Source organism: Watersipora subatra, chromosome 6, assembly GCF_963576615.1.
Source record: "Watersipora subatra chromosome 6, tzWatSuba1.1, whole genome shotgun sequence".
Taxonomy (NCBI): domain Eukaryota; kingdom Metazoa; phylum Bryozoa; class Gymnolaemata; order Cheilostomatida; family Watersiporidae; genus Watersipora; species Watersipora subatra.
This window is the reverse complement of record NC_088713.1, coordinates 8,660,571-8,680,446: the sequence shown is the minus strand read 5'-3', so window position 1 is coordinate 8,680,446 and position 19,876 is coordinate 8,660,571. Positions and strand designations below refer to the sequence as shown.

Below are 19,876 nucleotides of genomic sequence, written 5' to 3'. Positions count from 1 at the left end.
ACAATGAGAGGTGATGTAGTTGTCTAACACTTGCTATCAGCCTGGCACATTGCCAATGGCTAATTTGAGTAAGCTCACCAATAAGAAATAACTACTTGCTCTCACGATTGAGCATAAAATTACGCTACCGCTCTCCATGACGTTGTGCCATCACGTTGCGCCGTAATGTAGAGTGATAGCGTTATTTGCACCCATATAATAAAATATATTGCCTGTTGAATCCATCAAGCTCGTGTGGCTTAATTGGTAAAAGATTGGACTGGTAAATGGGAGGGTCCGAGATTAAATCTGCATTTCGGGATTCTTTATTCCAAGATTTTAACTCATTCGCACCCGACGTCGAGTCAACACGCATATTTATAACTTTGCTATGCACCGAACGCGAGTTATCTTGCTTCTGAAATTTACCTACTCACTGTATCTCTATTTTTAAACTACATAGAAGAAAATATTTGATTGGTTAGAAAAAAAGATTTCTGGCCAATCAGACAAATGTACAAATATGCCTCAATGATGCCTCTGGCAAAAGTTATGACCAAAATAGTACACTCATATCGACATCTACCTAAACCGGAAATTATATTAGTGACTCATAATTTTCACGTTCACGATCTTCACGTTTTCTTTTTCTACTCCAGAAGTGAATATGCAGATTCAAAAGTGGTGAGACAGTGAAAGACTGCATAAATCAAATCAAAACATTATTTTTAACTTTTAATTTTGCCATTTGAATCGTTATGCATGAATAAAACTACACTTTTTAGGCTGTCAGCCTTAAGATCTTGGTCAGCCTGAAGTTATCATTCACTTTCGATAGGATCATATTGATTCTTAGAGCTGTATATAAAGTCTGGAAAGTCAAGAACAGAATTATTGAACATATTTTTATTATTTGTTACATGTTTATGACAGTTCATTTGAGTTATATTGGCATGTAGGTTAGCTACATATGTTTTGGTGTGAATAATGATATTGGCAAAGAAAAATTCGAAATTAGAGTTTCATAATTTTCATGTTCATGACTAACTGTAGATGTATAAATAATATTCATAGCTGTGTATTGTATGTAATAAATAAGTAATTCTAGTCAAACTTTGTATATTTTGCAATTTTTGTGGTGCAAGTCTAACTTTGTTTCAGCAAATAACAATTTTTTCAAAATCGGCAATTTTCTGAAACTACCTTGTCTGAGGCACAGATCTACATAAAAGGGATGTGAGCTGTCTGTATGAATGTAATATCAGTTGCAAGAGGAGGCTTGGCTGGTTCTTGTACAACTTGAATGAGTAAATTATCTCAAGTCTGTTTCTTGTAGTAATAATTTGAATTACGACAACTTTCTGAAAAATGAGCAGTATTTGAGGCTACTCGCCTGGAAATTAGTTGGGTGCGTATGAGTTAATAGCTATTGCTGGACAAACACAAATACCAACTTTCACTATGTTTCCATGATGCGCAGTACTTCAAAGTTGCGCCCTCTCCGAATCATGGAAACCGCGTTTTCGCACTGAAATCACTGCACACTGATCAGTGCAAAGCCAGTGCAAATTCGCAGCAAGGAAACGGCATTGCGCAGTGGCTGCGCATAGCTCTCTTGCTGTGGAGGCCGATTCATCGAGGGCCATGAACTAGTACAAAAGTTATCCCGCTAATCCTGTTTTTTTTTCTGTTCTTCCGATCTTCTTTCACTTGAATTTAATTATGGTCTGCACCCACGAGGATGATGAGGTGACTACTTTCCTGGGCTTTGTTATCGATACCAAGACTTTTCGAAAAATAGGTAGCAAATCCTAAAGTAACGTTTAAATAATATATTACTTAAAAATACTTATTAAAAATATATTACTTTGTAAAAATTGTGTTAAGGTTTGTCAAACCTTGTGAATGTGTATTGTAAATAAAAGTATAATGACGACAGAAGCATAAAAAGACTGTTTCTGACGTTCGGTATCCGTGATCGATTCTATTTCTCCATCAGGCGATTCGATTTATACAATTTCTCTTTTCTGGCCAATTTGCTGAAAACCACTGCGCAGCATGTAAACGTACAATCCCCTCGACTTCGGAGGGGGCTGCATCGCAGTACTGCGCATCATGGAAACATAGTGTTTGAGATATATATATATATCTCAAACACTATATTTCGGATTTCGGATGGATTGACAGACAGGGCTCTTACTTCTTGCCGCACAAAGATGGCCATCTTTGAAAAACGTGTTTTATTAAACATCCTTGACCTTTAAAAATTTGACCTACAAATTAACCACGCTATATGGTGTTGCCAAAAAAGCTAGTTAGTCAGGAAAGCGGTTTAGAACAGATTCTTTAACAAAAATCATGAACTATTACTTGTTTGTACCAACTAAAAAATTTGTTTATCACATACATATAGATATATATATATATATATATATATATATGTATGTGATAAACAAATTTTTTAGTTGGTACAAACAAGTAATTACAACAATTATTAAAGCATTTCTCTTGAATTCCCATTTTGAGTACATCAGCTGGAACAAAAATGTCTAATGATCAAAATAATTCGGCTTTCAGGAAACACTAAAAATGCAAATCATATCCTTGCACGTGATTCCTGGTTTTGTGGTGAAAGTTTTCATATTTTACAAAAATGCGCTAAACTTGAGGCAAACTTTAAAAAATTTTTATTTGACATTCGATTTATTTTACGCAACCAAAAAATGGTGTATAGTTAATTGTTTTATCAGTGTATGCTGATGAAAATAAACACAGCCTCTGCTCAGCTTACAGAAAGCAGAGGCTGTGAGTGTTTCTAAGAACCATGGTGAACAAACAATGATCTATGATCTTGGCTGGACACACCTTACCCAAGTGGCAAGGAAAGCTCGACGGATGACTGAAGACATGCCCAACAGCAGAGAGAAAGCTTAAGGTTGGATGTCAATCCCGTCACCACGGCGCCGTTTTTCGAAATTGAACCTCGACCTGTTCGCAGGTCACGAGTTTTAGACCACTCGGTTGGCTGCTTGACTTTCAAAGCAGCATGACAGTGAATCGAAATTTTTTAGACTGCAGTTTTATAATTTAGCTCAGACAGTTTTTCAACATTGTACTTTTGAAATGGTACTCGGACTGCTTACAACTCGTTTAACCATTTTTCATTAATTCATTTTATTTATTGTAATTCAGCTCAAATATATGTGTACATGTGCGAGTTTAAATTCAAAGATAAACTATTTCCGCTTTCATTGCTAAACCTCATTTACGACCCCAAGACATGTTATCTTGGCATCACTTTCCAGCTGATATTGCTAAACCTTTGCCACAGCCTGAACATTTTCCTAGCAAAACTAACCCTAACAGCTAACACTGTAAACAACAGTAACCACAAAGGAAGGACAACGGACAAAGCCTGACCTTGTGGCCGTTAAGCCTGAAGGTCACACTAGATGTCTTCAGACTAGCCTATGCATATTAATGATTCAAAATTATAATCAAACATCACTTAAAAATCTGAATGATGAACCGACCAAGGTAGCCAAAAGTATTTAAGCGGAGAAATTGGCGAATTTAGACGTGACTCACGACGTGCTCTGGCATGTGCTCTGGCATGTGCTCTGGCATGTGCTGGAACGGCAGGATTAGATTTGATGGAACACTAACTGCCATGTATACTAAACAATGAGGAACACCGGCTACAAAAATAGCCAACAAGATGCCATGCCTTCTAAATTAGGTAATAAATCAACCATCTTCATGCCGCTGAACCGGTGAATTAAAAGCGCACGTAACCACATATCTGTCAAATGCCATTCAACGTTCGAACCCAGCAGTGATGCCACATGGAAATTGACCAGTAATTTTTACTGTTGTTACAAGTAAAGCCTGGTTCACACTATATCGCTGTTTGTCAGCATTTTCCTTTGGGCGTTCATCGTCGATTATGTGAACCGTAAACTGATGGCATCGACGAAGCATCGCGGACATTTCGGGAAAGTTTGAAGCTGTCAAACTTTCCCCGATGTTTCACCAAGCATAGCCTTTCAAATGTGAACCATTTCAGCGACGGCAATTCGTGGATGGCGAGATTTATTCTTATCCGTTTAAGATAGTCGCTGTGGTACCAGTATTTGAATCCAGCACGCGAAAACAAAGGTTTTCGCAAAATTTTTAAGAGAAATGAGAACACTGCGTCACGAAGTATTTCCTGAAGCAAACGTGGATGGGTTTGTGATAGTGTGAACATCGTTATCATCGACGATCACCGATGCATTGTGGCATCCACACCTAGATATAGCGATAACCAGACTTTAGAACTGGAGGCACGCAAATCCTACATAAACGAAACATTTGTTAAATTTGAAATGTGAAACCTTAACTTGTTCTCTATTCCATTTTTACCCTTTTTCTCAGCTACGGAAATCTAGTCTCTCTTAAAGACGGAATCGTGTCATTGACAAAACTACCAGACAGCTAAACAGCAACGTGCACACTGCTTTTCATTCTTCTTCGAGTGGTTTGCCTATACCGCTACATAACAAAGATCTATCAAAAGAATCTTTCTTCAAACATAGCATGCTCAATGGTGCGTCTCTCCTGACTCCAAGTGCTTTGTTTAATGACCATCATTAAAGAGGATGCTAAATAAACACACTGCATGGAAAAGTTTGGCTTATTCACCTGGACTTGACCTTCAAGCCTTGACTTGACTTCAAGTCTAGTATTACAAGCTCATTTTAAAGCAACTCATCAGAAAAGGGATTTATGTGCCCAGGTCAGGTGGCAGGTAGCCTATCTTGACAAACTGTTGTTTTTGCGGAGTTGTCCCTCGTCGAGCGAAGCGAGCAAAACAACAGCTTGTCGCAATACGCACTGCACCTGATGCATCAGCTGCACTGAAAGGGAGTTGTTCTCTTCCGTCTATGCGGCTTGGCTGCGTTGTTATGTTGGTCACTCTATTGGTAATCATAACGGATTTAGACCACACATTTATGTAGAAAAAAATAAGATAACAACGTTTAACCAGAGACTAGTCTCTGCGGTAAACTTTAGTAGAACTTAAGAACTTACGCAAAAACAGCAACTAAACATGTTGTTATTTGTGCGCTCAGTCAGTTTTATTTGTATTTTGGTATAAGTCAGTTTTATTTGTTCTAAAGTAAATTCAGTTTCATTGCTGGCTCATTCATTGTTTTCAGTTAATTAGATTATAAATAGATAAGTTATATGTAAGGCGAACTTCAGTTACCATAGCCTCTGCTACAGAAGTTCAACATTAGCCAGATCAGGCCATCACATTATGACTTTTTGCAACTTCAGTTGCAATTTTGAGATATGTTAATGTTGACGTTTGTATCTTACTTTTTTCTATATAATTTTTTGGGCTAAATCCGTTATGATTACCAATGAACTGACCGACATAACATCGCAGCCAAACTGCATAGACGGAAAAGAACAACTCCCTTTCAGTGCAACTGATGCATCAGGTGCAGTGCGTATTGTGACAAGCTGTTGTTTTGCTCGCTCCGCTCGACGGGTTAAGGGGGGGGGAAGGGGGGATGGGGGTGGTTACAACTCTGCAAAACAACAGCTTGTCAAGACAGGCTGGGCGACAGGCTTCTAGAAGCGTGTTTTATTATTTTGTATGCTTAGATAAACTAGTATTTTTGCGGACTGGTGTGCTGCCAGAGATCGTCAGGTGTGCAGATAAAACATAGGGAATATGTATGTGCACAAGTATTCTAAAATTCTGAAAGGCGGTTGATTGGTGCTTCTGTTGGAGTGTCGATCATCGAAGCTGACTGTAGCGAGTTTGAATTTGAATTGAATTTAAGTTCAATTTGAGTTGAGTTTGAACTCCGTATGGTGCGATACTATATCCTAACCTCCAACCGTAACTCCAGACGGATGGCACGACTCCTATTCTAGTAACGACTAGTAGGAAAGTAGCCAAATAAATTACAACGTGCTAACAAACAGTTTGAATTTTGACATAAATAAAATTGTGACACTCACCATTATTTCAAGACAAAAATAAAAAATCTTTAATATTTATAAACCAAGGCTCCCAGCAGCAGATACAAGTTCTTATCTATCATAGAGTTATTGTTTACTTGCACTTTGTTCTGTAATTTAATGAGAACTAACAATGGCCTTACAGATCCTTAACAAACCAACTTTCTTTATAATAATAAGAGCAGTGTCCACCTGAAGTCACGGATTGAAGGTTAGAAAAATATTGCATTGTTCAGGATTTGAACTCTTCGCTTTCGGCTTAACAGCCTGACACTTTTACATCTGGGCTAATTATTCGCCTTCCAGTAAAACAGAATACTTGTATGTACAGTTATTACACCTGACAATCTCTCACGGCAGACTAGACTGGCATGTTAATAATATTGTCTAATATTTGGACCATAGTCATTTTTGCTAATCCAGTTGCGTTTTTCTTGCTTGTGTATATAGGCCATTACTTGCCATAGATATAATAAACCATAGATATAATAAATAAATATAATATAAATAGAAATAGTAGTTTATTATATCTATGGGCCATTACATAGCACCATTACATGGAATCATATTAGGTTCCATCCAGACCTGCATGAGAAAAGTTCTACTGCGTGTCGACAAAGCATTGAACAAGGCAGAATAAGGCGGAACCAAAGTTCATCGCTGGACATTGGTCTACCATCCATATAAATGGATGCTACGAAATTTAAGCCTAAATGACAATAATCGATGTACCAACCTTTCTCCTCTTTCGACAAAATCTTTACTCAAATCTAGTGCTGGAAGTGGGCTAGCTGACTGTTGATTAGGTAGGGATGTGTCCATGACCGCTTCATGACCGCTCAATGAGTGCTGTGATTGGCTGGTCATGGCATCAGAATGTGAGACTTCGCTGTCAGATTCATAGTCAGGCCATTCTAGGTAACAGAGTACGAGAAGATAAGTGATGCATTCAGAATAGTTAAACAGATATGCCTAACTAACTTGTTTACTACCGGTAGGCCAATAACCTCGAACTGCAATGAACAAGTTTTAGGTGTTAGGTGTTTGCAAAGGCAGCCGATTATATTACAGACAGCATTAGCCCATGTCAGCAAAATTCAAAAATGTTATTATTTGCAGAAAAGTTTGAAAGGGCTATTAAATGCGACTTTTCTTCCCAAAAAAATTCTTGGAAACAGTAAAGGGCATCTTTCTGTGAGCAACGGCCAGATGCTTGAGAGAATCAAATTTTGCTTGGGAGAAGCAAAATTTGATTCTCCAAATGGGTGTAGAACCCGTGAGAAAATGGTATAGAATGAGTGTAGAAAAACAATGCTGAAATGCATTTTATAAAACAACCGTATTACAAAAACCACACAATCAGTGGGTATATTAAAAAGGATCTTGATCTATTCAGATAGCAAACTTGTAATGTATTAAACTATTTTCAACGTTGTTAGCATATCCCTTATTAAATTTAATAGATATTTTAGTTACACGATATCTTTAACAATTTATATCCTGGGTCTGAGATAATTCGGAGAATCGTTTTACTGCCTGATCCTACGTCTGAGTAAACTCGGCTTCATAGTTTCGTTTTCTGTACTTCCGGTTTGCATAAGATTATGAAACTCTGGTCGCTTTGTGAGTAATACGTTCAAGCATCCCTACATAAACGTAAGTGCACTTAAATGTAAGTATACCCAAGCATACTTACGTTTAAGTGTACTTACGTTTATGTAGAGAACCATGAACTGTCATCAGCTCACGGTTCCCATGATCGATGATTAAAGTATATTTAAGTACACTTACGCATACTTACATATACTTAAGTATAAAATCTTTCTTTATACTTCAAGTATAAAATTGTACTTGAAACGTACATATACTTACGTTTTGAGGATAATACCGAAATTTTAAGTTGAATGTATGATTAGTCCTCGTGATATTCTCAAAATATTGAGGGCACATCTAACCAACGGAGAAGTAAAAAATGGCTGCTGTCAGAACAGCAGTTTCTACTGACACACTGATCAAAGTGCTTTGCAATGAAGGATAAAAAATAGACCAAGCACGAAGCCTTATTCTCAGCAACAGAAGCTTTATACTAAAAATATTAGTTTTTTCTATTCATAACAAATATACACAAGCTATCAGACTCAGTGCACTGCAATCATTGTTTCTCCAGTTACCTCTGAAACATCAATTCTTTGAAAGAGTATGGAATAAGAGCCATTCATCCACTTTTTTGTTTTGTTTTTAGTTGGTTTTTACAAGCTTATACGATATTTAGTCCAAAAAGATTTGTGCCTTTCTAAGCGATTTCACAGCCGATGGAAAGTTTGTAATATGGTCTAGGAATAGGGCACCTGCTTGCATATGCATGATTAAGTTTCTAATTGTTAACATGAAAATAATTAAGACATTTAAAATTTTTAAAAACAAATTTTACAACAAAATTTAGGTAATCAGAAGTTGCAAGGTCAACAAAAAGCAACATCCATAGAAATACCAGCATGTATTGCGTGAATAATTACTGGCATGAAATATGATGCTCATTTGCCAAGTGAGCAGGAATAGTCTATTATATTTGATATCTGGCTATCATGCATCAAACAACATTTCTGACCTCATTTATGTCTCTGTCAACACCCATTGTAAAACACATGCCTGAGCCTACCACTCAATGACTTGAAATTAGTAGCCTTTATTGAGTAGAAATGTGAGCTGTTATGTGTGACTAACGCAAAGGTTGGCAAAAGCCAGAGGAATTGACAGCAGCGCTTGCTATTTGTTCAAGTGTTATAGCCATCAAAAGCAACAAACCCAACTAGCTTTTCACATAAGCGACCAATTAAATGCAACACAATTCCGGTGTGAATTGCAACAAAATCAAACCTGACAAGCACAACTTTTTAACATTTATTACAAAATTCATTTCTTTAGCGTTTTAATCCAATCAAGTTTTGTCGATTTTAATCTTGAAATATTCTGGCAGTCAGATCTCCGCAAACAAAAAAACAATCGCAAGTGATGGAAAAACGCTGATACCGTCTGATAAAATCTACTAAAATGTTGTATAAGTTTATCTTTAACCTGCCATTCGAGCTATACACTACACTGTATTTCCATGCAGTGCATCAAGCGAATTTGGAGTTGTGTTACCATGCGAATTAAGTGTTTATATGGACATTCGTATGATGCAGATTGACTCCAGCGCCTTGTTGAAAAAAGGTAAAAAACTGTGCGCTATAAGTTAATAATTAGCGACGCAAACACGTTAAACTTGATGGAGACAGAACGACAGAAGTATTGAAAATGTTTAAAATTTAATATCTGGTGTGGTATTTTAATGCACACCATTTGCAAGGGCTGTTTCCATAATTTGTAAGCAAGATGGAATCAATAAAGTTTTGCGAATTGCAAAACTCGCTTAGCTTGCAGATATATGCCGTTTCTATGATGCAGTTAACTTGCGGATTGGCTCAAAGTTGCGCGTCATGGAAACATAGTGATAAAGTGTCAGATCATTAGCCTTGTTGCAGTTCAACTAAACAGTGAACAAACCATGAGCCTGCTAACTACTAGTCTTGTACAAATATTGACTAAAACAGCTGTATTTGCATGCAAAATGACTTCATGCAGTCTGTTATACACTGTTTTCATAGTGTGAATAATGCGCATTTGGACTTGTGTGCACATTTTAACCATAATCCTTTACTATTTTAAGGCTGCAACGGCACACTGAACCTTTTCGGCTATTTTGTTAGACCATCCTCTGTACGAATAAAATTGACAAGTCATAAGACCTAACAAGCTACAGTGAGCTCTTACACACTCTCAGTTCGAGGATTCCATCCCCGTATTGCTGAATTTCTATACAAATTGATACAAAGATGAGGCCAAAATAAATTTGACAATGATTTAAACAAGTAAAAATGCAAAAAAACAGCTTATTCTTACATCAAGGATACCGTTGGATTCCCTAGGTTACCTTGAAGGGACCAAACATATTTTCAGTTCTATGTTGTATCCATAAACTTGTAGGTGCCCTTTGTTACATTTCAATCCTATCCAATCTCAGCGCATAAAATTTAATTTAAGGAAATGAATTCTCAATGCGAATGGATTCTCAATGAGAATAACACCAAAATAAATTTGACGATTTCAACAGATACCAGCTTATTTTTTTTAAAAGAGTACCTTTGGATTCCGCAGGTCTAATCTGAAGGGGTACACTTGGGAAAATATAAAAAAGGCTATAGAGAATAACTTATGAGATAAAGTGTTGGTGTAGTCCAATGGGTATTTATAAACTTGGAGTTGTCCTCTAAATGTGACTGACATGATAATTGCTCTACTGATGACCAACAAATGCTTACACCACAACAACTTTAGCATGTACTAAATGATTTTGTTATAAGGCAATTGCTCCATTACTGCAGCTTAAAAAATTTAAATAGTGACTGAGACCTGGGGCCAATGATTTTAAAGACGCTCTACCATGTATCTCAATGAGCAATGTATCTCAAATGGATCTATCAAATATATCTATCAAAATCTATCAATAGATCATGTATCTCAACCCTCATGTATTGCAATGAAGGCAAACTCTACCACCCAAAACTGGAAAGCGAAGGTGGAATAAAGAATAAGATTACGCTATTGGAAATCGAATGCCTGGTGGGTACCTGAACAGGTAGCTTGTGTTGGCAAACTGTTGTTTTTGCGGAGTTGTCTCCCGTTGCGCGGGTGAGCAACACAACAGCTTGTCACAAGACGTACTGCACCTGATGCATCAGCTGCACTTATAGGGAGTTGTTCTCTTCCATCTATGAGGCTTGTTTGCGATGTTATGGCGGTTGCTCCATTGGTAATCATAACGGATATGGCGCAAAAATTTATGTAGAAAAAAATAAGATTACAACGTTTAACCAGCGACCAGTCTCTACAGTAAACTTTAGTAGAACTTGAGAACTTAGACAACAACAGCGACTAAACATGTCGTTAATTGTGCGCTCAGTCGGTTTAATTTCTATTTTTGTACCAGTCAGTTTTATTTGTTCTTATGGATTTTATTTTCAATTTATTTTATCCTTAAGTTTTACTAATGTTTACAACAGAGTTGTAAACAACCAACAGTCTTTGGTTAAACTTTGTAATCTGATTTTTTTATACATAAATTTTTGCGCGAAATCAGTTATGATTACCAATGGAGCGACCGATATAACATCGCAACCAAGCTGCATAGACAGAAGAGAACAACTCCCTATAAGTGCAGCTGATGCATCAGGTGCAGTACGTCTTGTGACAAGCTGTTGTGTTGCTCGCCCGCTCAACGGGGGACAACTCCGCAAAAACACCAGTTTGTCAAGACAGGCTACTGAAGAGGGTGCACCTTATGTGTAGGAAATCTGAAATCATCCTAAAACTAGATTTGGGGAAACGAGCATCGCTCGCCTAGTTTGTGGTTTCACATGCTGCATCAGCGAAGGTTATTCACCACAATTATTTTATGATATATATTATAACAGACTTTGGGAGTTTTTCAAACAGTGCAAAGATTAAGTTGGTCAAATTCAGCGCTTGCGGGATTACTGAAGCTGCTGCAGTGGATGCTGCCGCGAGATCGCTGATTTTGTGGCAGCATTCACCTAGCAATCAAACCTGCTTGAATCAAAGTAAACAAAAACACATTTTGAACCAAATAATTTATTTATATGCCATATAGCTATATACACCTTTTTACACAAACACTTTAAAACTACGGGTTAGTTTTGAATTGTTCTTTTAACTTTTAGCTGCTATTACTAACGATTACCAACCAGCTATTAACCAAGTCTGGGATCACTTTGAAATTGAGTGTGGTGCTTGCTTTATTTGCTGAAGGCGGCGCTTGGTTTTAAAAGCACTGTTGTTGCACACACAACTGGCACACAACGTTTCTGTGATCTTGGCTTGGCATGTCTGTGCCTACTGTTAAGGAAACCTGAATGACTGGAGACACGCCTAGTTCTGGAGAGTGATGTAAGGATAAGTGCTTTCTGGAAACTAAACTTCTGTTCGCACACCAGGCACTCTTAACCACTAGATGGATTACGCCATATCAGAAGCATTTGAAGCGCTACCCATTTATAGAGAAACCAAAGGTTTATTGCAACAGTCAAGCTCACCACAATACCTAAAGCTGCCATTGCAAACCCTTACTTACCCTCTGATTTTGAATCGACGACAGGTCTCTGAGTGGAGTCGGCGGTATAAGACTGCAGGAGTTGTCGCTCCTGTAAGAGCCTAAAGACAAGGCCTTGCAGCTCTCCTAATTTAACACCCACTTTCTCCCTCTCCTCAGCCAACTGCTGAATGTACCTACAAAGAGAGCATACCTTGCTATGAGTTGTGAGTGCACTGATTTTATGACGTATTCTTTCAAGAAACTGTTGTTATTAAGACTTGTTTGTAACTTTATAGTTCAGCGTTCTAGCATTTAGGAGTTGCCTTCTCCCTTAATTACTGATGTTCAGTTTTTAACCTACTTTTGATACAGGTGTTTGCTAGCCAATCATATGTTAGTGACTCATCACATGTTATAGTGATACTCATTTACTTTGCTTTCTGTTCTCCACTTGGGTGGTCACAATATAGCTTGTTTAGCTACAACTCTTAAACTCTTGCAGAAAAAACCATAAACCAGACAAGAATAAAATTGCAAAACAAATCAACAATTACACAGCAAAAACCTAGTTGTAACAATAGCCGTTACAGAAATGTTCTTGTATTGTATAATAAACAAGGAGACCAATCATAAACATACTAGTAACTCCTCTAATAACAGATCAATTATTCATTTCTGTTCACTTTAGCTCAGCAAAAAAATAGCAAAATTAAAGTTAAATTCAAGGTTTCTGTTATGCAGCGTCACAAAAGTTTGATGTACCGAATGAGCTGTTGTCAAGTCAAGTCTCGCTCAGACTGCGCGTTAGCCGCTACGCCTGTCTCGAAGGTAAATGCTTACAGTAGTGTACATAGTGATGTTACATTTTATTGTAAATTTCAACAACTAAATAGGTATTTCTTACTTCGTTAGCATAGGTACTGAATTGAAACAATTAAAACAAGTGTTTTCAATGTAATATCCTGTTTAATGTATTTTTTCCATATTATAGTAATGGATTAATTTGTATTGAGTTAATTTATATAGGAAACAGTGCCTTGAGACGCAAGTAAATTGCCATAAGAGCTCAATCCCGGAATGCCTTAGACTTCGTATGTCGAGGCATGACTGTATTATTAATGGACACTGCCTTATATAGACTTGTGTTTTGTCACGATGCTTGTTGGAGATTAGATTTATGCCTTTATAATTCAAAACCTAGTTGGTTGGTTGATTTTTTAACGTTGGTTAATATGCGAGTACATTTATAGTAAGCCATTCACTCAAAGAGAAATCCAAAGTTAATAATTAACCCAAAAAGGCACACATTAGCCCAGACTAATAGGAACAGAGCATGTTCTTTGAAGCAAATGTTTAGACTTGCAGCCAGAATAGAAAACCACACTGTATGATAATCAGAGGCAATGCAAGTCATGAGTCATTATATAAACATACTTGTCACCAAGAAAACAGTTTTACGTAAGAAGCTTTTAACACCTGCCTTGCCTGTCATATAAGTGGGAGAGAACATCTGCATCTATTTGTTAGACAATGACCTCTGCACTCTTACCTATCTTTCTCTTCCGCTCTTGTCTTCATAAGAGCTCGTTGATGGTGATAAAGAGATATGTACTCATTAATGGTCTCAGACTCGGCCTCGAGCTGCATATTCTCATACTCTAGTATTTCACTTCTGTCAAGGATCTCTGCCTTGCTCTTCATCACTAATGTGTACTTGTCCTGCAATATAACAGCGTTGTGTACTTGTCCTGCAATATAACAGTGCTGTGTGCTTGGGCTACAATACGGCAGTGTTGTGCACTTGTTCCTGTCCTGCAATACATGTCTGCCTCACCTATTCATAGGTAGTGGAAAAACTAAGGAAACATTTGGTGATCTATAAATCGCAATCATGGAATTTTGAGCACACAGCTATAAGTTGAACCCTATCAAGGCAAGACTTGTAACTTACCTGTAGAGCGTCGAGACTGTCTTTAAGTGCCTCGTACTGTTGCCGTGTCACACGATCTCCGGCTACTGGCTCAGTCTGCGACAACAGCTCGTGCGAAAGCCTCGTGTTTTCTCCGATAGTTTCTTCACACCTTCTCTGGAGTTGCACTCTCTCTGCCTCCAACTGCTGAATTGTCATCGTTAACTGTTGAATCTGCATAGGACGTTACTTTATACATTGCATAGAATGAGAATAACTTGTCATAAATAAATCTTTCTGCTGCAGAGACTCAACATAATCCCACGACCAAACGCGAGCAAAACGAGTGTTTGGGAGCTTTATGATAAATGCATATGTGCACACAACTCCCGAAAAGTACCCATCAACGCCCATACTCAAACCCTTGTACCAAAATCCCATCAAACAATTTAACTATTTTTCTGTGGAGTAATCTAAGTATAATAATGATACAAAACACATATAAACCTATTTAGATATGTTACCAAGCCTTTGAAAAGTGTCGACAATATCCTAAAACTTGCGCATCTGATCGGATTATACATAACTAGAAAAATTAATTTGGCCTAAAATCGCCATTAAAACCTGACAAGCCTTTTTAATCAAAATTAAGACCGGCCAAAAAAATACCCATAAAACTGTGCGACAGATGGACTTGGCAGCCCCTTTGTTTCCAGATGATGACCATGATTTTATGGACATCATTGACCATGAAAATATTGCACCAAATATTGCACAAAACAATATTGCTCCTCACAATGCTGCCCCCTCCATCACATTTCTCATTTTCAATCTTTAGATTGAAAAATAAAATTTATTTTATATCATCTCGAACAACTCATTTACACTATACTCTGTCAATTCCTGCTGACAACTACTTTTTCAACAACCAGCAGTACCCCTTCTTTTTTCCATTATCACTTTGGTCGTGGGCTGTATGACAGGGGAATTTCTAGTGGAGTGTATAATGAATACTGAAAGTCAAGCGACTCACTATGTAATAAGTGACCAGAATGGACAGGTTTTTGGCAGGTGTAACAGAAAGAATATATGAGTAGGAGATAAGATATCACGAGTGAGACAATAATTTTAGAAAACCCAAGTTGACAAAAGGCTTTAGACAGTGGGCATCAAATCATCCGAAGGATTTGTTTTCTAGAACGTTGTGTTAGGAAATAAGTAAATAAAGCTATTTGCCACAAACTGCCTGGCAGCAAAGTCAGCTGCCGTTAGAGCCCAACGCATGTTAAATATAGCTAGACTGAAACATTCATGACTATATGGATTACACCCAGAGCTTATCAGAATAGTATTATCAAGTCATGAGCTGATATTACGAATACAGGGATTAGATGAACCAATCTTCTCAATTTTTTTTATTAAAAAAAAACTACCATAGATCTATCATGGAAAACATAAAGACACTCCCTGTTGGTTTAGTCTACCTGCTTTTCAATCAACAACCAGTCATAGCTGTGGCTCACATAAGAAAATTTAACTAGAAGTACAGCGAAAAAGCCCTAAATTACGAGTTTTTCAATATTCAGTAAGTTCCAGAAAATATTTGATTCTGTGCCTGAAACAAGTTCCAACCTATACATTTGAATTTTCTTCAATCATTAAAATTTTGAAAACAAAAGTTAAGAGGTGAAATAATGGAAAAGGAAAAATATAGTTACAAATTAGTAAAAGAAAAATAGGTGAGGCTAATTACCCAGCCCACCTCTAGTCTATGTTACACTTAGTCTATAATGCTAGTCTGATGTCTACTACCTCTGCACTGCCAGTTTCTTGTATACACAAGCCTACACTTCCTTTCGTACCTTGTAAAGCAGAGCAGAAATTAAAACTTTTTATTGATTAATTTATTGTTTGGCATCGCCTATATGATGCATTTGTTTTTTTTGATGTGCAAAATTATTTCCAGTATTTAGGAAAGGGTTATCATAAATTTTGAAGTTACAAAATGAATCCAATGATTTCAAGTGTATCTTATCAGATTATTTAAATCAAAATATGACAATTTTAATGAACTAAACATGTTCCAGAACAAACTATATTTGTAGATAGAGGTTCCGCAGCATATCGACAGCAACGGTAAGCGGACAACTTGTGCTTAAGTCTGCAAACAAGAACAATGTTACAGAATCTCAAACTACTACTCACACTGTCAGGGATGGACAACTCCGATGATCATACAAACAATCTAAAAAGAATTTGAACTAGTTCTTTCTGACTAAACTGAAGGTTCTCTCAAGATATCAATGGGAACCCTAATGAAAGACTAAGTCTCGAGACAAAGAGAAAGAGAGATACTCACAGTATCTGAGAGGTCAGTGGACTCTGTAGTACTACTAGCACTCGTCTGTTGCATAGAATCTGTGTCTGTAGACTGACTGTGATCAACGCTGACTTGCCTTGATACACTACCTACATAGAAGGGTCATATATTCATGTTAGCTCAATGCTGATGGTTTACAGGCTAACATGTATATAGCCTTCACTTTTCATAAGAAACACATAGCCTTTGTACCGCCAAACTGTTAGACTTTTGTAAAATTTTTGTAGATTTTATCAGAAAGTATCGATGTTTTTTATCATTTGAGATTGCTTTTCATATTTGAAGTGATCCGACTGCCAGGATGTTTCAAGATTAGAATCGCCAAAACTTGATCGCGGTTCAAATGCTAAAAGGTCACACAGGTGGTGCCGCTATCTGATAATCGAACCAATAATACTATTTATATGATAAACTCACTTTTCTGCACAATCATCTCTCGAAGCTCAGAATTCTGTGCAGTTAGAGCCCTGACTGTCTCCTGACTGGAGTGTAGCTCCCTCTGTAGTGCACTCATCACCTGCAATAAGTGTGACAAGCATTACATCCCAACCTCATCTACTGAGTCACCCAAATTTCCTGTCTCGATTTAACAGCACCGAGTCATTCCTTATTTTCTATTGCTAGTGACCACTTCCTGTCTCCTACCTACAATATCTACTTCCTGTTTAGAATATCTACTTCCTCTTTCCTACCTAGAATGCCTAGTTCCTCTCTCCTACCTAGAATATCTACCTCTTGTTTAGAATAACTACTTCCTGTTTCTTGCTGGCGATATATACTTCTCATCATCTGGCATTATGATCTGAATTTTCAACATTAAATTTAATGGTGCTGAAAATGTCCACACATCAGCATAATTTTAATCAGATTCATTTCTTTTGCATCTGCAGCATGGACTATTTTTCCCACCTAATCCGAGTCATAAAAATAATATTTTAAGGGTGCCGTTTTTGACAGAAGACAGAATTTTACAGAGATATAAATGAGACAGGGAAGTGAAGCAAACAGGTGCAGAGAAAAAAAGAATTACCTGAATTTGAGCCTCATAGTGTCGGATCCTGTCGGCAAGCTGTTCCTGTTGATGAGCCATTTTGGTTACTTGTTCCAACTGGGTCTCATGCTCCGATATATAACTGTATATATGAGACATTATCCTTATAAACATAGCTACAGAGACCGGTTGCATTGCTACGAATTGTTACCATGCAATAGCAATGGCCATACACTACTATCACGATTACGTCTTCGCGCAAATACAGCAGTTGCTGGCAGCAATAGATGCAAGAGCTGCTTCACATTAGGCTGGAGAATCGTAATCTCTTATTAAGATAACACGAAGACAAAAGTTACAGTAAACCTCTAATTGAACGCCACTTCTATTTGAACACCGCCTCCAATTGACCGCCACTGTAGAGGCAGGGTTGAAAAATACAGTGCCATGGTGTTCAATTAAAGGTTTTACGGTATATGGTTCTAGCAAAGAACCTAAAGAGTTTTGGTCATAACAACGCAAAATACAGAGTACCGGTAGTTATACTATTCTAGTAAGAACCAAGTTCCTAGAGCTAAGACTTCCAACAGAAGAAAGCTAACTGACCTCTTGCTCTGCGATAGCTCACTGCTGGCTGACTCCAGTTGCGCTTCGACCTCTTCGAGTCTGACAGAGAGCTCTTTGTTTATATGTTCTTCTCTCTGAAGAGAAGTCAAGCGCTCCATGTTATCTTCTGTCATTTTAACAAACCTGTGAATCAAAAGACAGCAAATGAAATTATGACTAGCCAATGTATGATAACTATGTAATATATATAATATATTATACTTAGATAATATTATATATAATGAATAATATTATATATAATATTATATATGGTAATATAATATTATACATATAGTATATAAAATAATATAATATATTGTTACATAATGTTATTAATATTATATAACTAAATAGATTAGACAAGGAAGCCCGCATCTTGAATTTTATTTTTGAATGGAACTCAGGCTATCTCACAGATAAACTGTTAACTAACTCGACCATGTGAACAGGAGTTTGATAAGAAACATTTTCAGGGGAAGGAAAAAGACCCTCTGAAGCAACTTGGCGCTTGTATCTATGTATAGCCTTTTATTGGTAATCATCAATAAAATTATGTTTTTCGTTACATGCCAAAAGAAAAAAATGAGAAGACAGAAATCTGTAATTATTGAGTGAGTTGAACAGATGTGTTTTAAAAGTTGATAATCTAACAGTATCGAGGAGAAGTCGAGATAGTGAATTCAAGGTTGTAGTAACAAAAAGTTTATCAACTGAAATATTGACAGTGGGTGTAGTATGATGGTGTCACAGAATAAAAACGAAGTTGGTCATATGCATGGAAGGATAAATACAAATATTCTGGGCATAGTTTACACAAGATTTTGAAACCTTTAACACGAATGATGACACGAGCAAGTTTGGGATAAAGCAATATGTTCAAAGATTTTGTGACGTGATTGGAGGAAAAGTGGTAAGCTGTGTGATGTGATTGGAGGAAGTGTGGTAAGCTGTGTGATGTGATTGGAGGAAGTGTGGTAAGCTGTGTGATGTGATTGGAGGAAGTGTGGTAAGCTGTGTGATGTGATTGGAGGAAGTGTGGTAAGCTGTGTGATGTGATTGGAGGAAGTGTGGTAAGCTGGAATCTGTGATCAGTAGAACACAAGTCTTAATAAAGATTATTGCAAGATGAATATCTTTTTCTGCTATTGATATGGTGAGCCGGGAAGTATATATATATTAGTGTTGGGCCGGCACAATAATTTTGTGCCGGATAGGATATCCTTGCAAGGTTTTATTGGTTTTCCCGGTGTCGGTATCATCGGTATTTATCATCTTCGGTATCCTTTGCCAACTAAGAAAGTTCGGTGCAGTAGAACGGTATATGGTTTTCAGTGTGTGTTTAACTTCAGCTTACCTACTGCCCATTTTTATATAACACAGGTGGGAAATAAATCAAATATAAAACATATAAATATATCAAACGTATCAAATATCAAACGGGGGTGTTATCAAATATAAAACGTGATATACATTTTATATTTGATAAAATGTAAAACGTACACTAAATTTTACATTTTATCAATGTAAGACATAATATAATACTAGATACCTATAGGTAAGCGTGGTAATGTTCGTTGAAGAAAGAGTTAGAATATAATTCGCATGTGTTGTGTTTTCAGAATGTTTGAGAAAAAAGTTGTGATTGCCAATGTGCGCTGAGCGACTCTTCGATTAGCGTGTTCCTCAAAGATGCGTGTTTGCTATTAACCATAACATCAATTGACACACGCAATTTTTTTTTTTCATTTCTTTCTCAATGCCGTTACATAGCGATTGTGTGTGAGACGTCAAATGAGCTCTTTCATAAGCGGCTAATTGTGCAGGAGATTCTCCCGTGCGCGT

General features: G+C 37.1%; 1 protein-coding gene across 1 annotated transcript in view; it reads right to left on the bottom strand.

Moving 5' to 3' along the window:
• The window catches only part of LOC137398012 (golgin subfamily A member 2-like), a 52,195-nt gene that overhangs the window by 14,296 nt on the left and 18,023 nt on the right, over positions 1–19,876 (bottom strand). Inside the window, exons 13-20 of the mRNA XM_068084110.1 lie at positions 18,035–18,178; positions 17,468–17,570; positions 16,855–16,954; positions 16,417–16,526; positions 14,100–14,291; positions 13,698–13,867; positions 12,188–12,342; positions 6,734–6,911 (exon numbers count right to left, since the gene is read on the bottom strand). Coding sequence (XP_067940211.1) covers positions 6,734–6,911; positions 12,188–12,342; positions 13,698–13,867; positions 14,100–14,291; positions 16,417–16,526; positions 16,855–16,954; positions 17,468–17,570; positions 18,035–18,178 — 1,152 coding nt within the window. The remainder of the gene's footprint in view (positions 1–6,733; positions 6,912–12,187; positions 12,343–13,697; positions 13,868–14,099; positions 14,292–16,416; positions 16,527–16,854; positions 16,955–17,467; positions 17,571–18,034; positions 18,179–19,876) is intronic.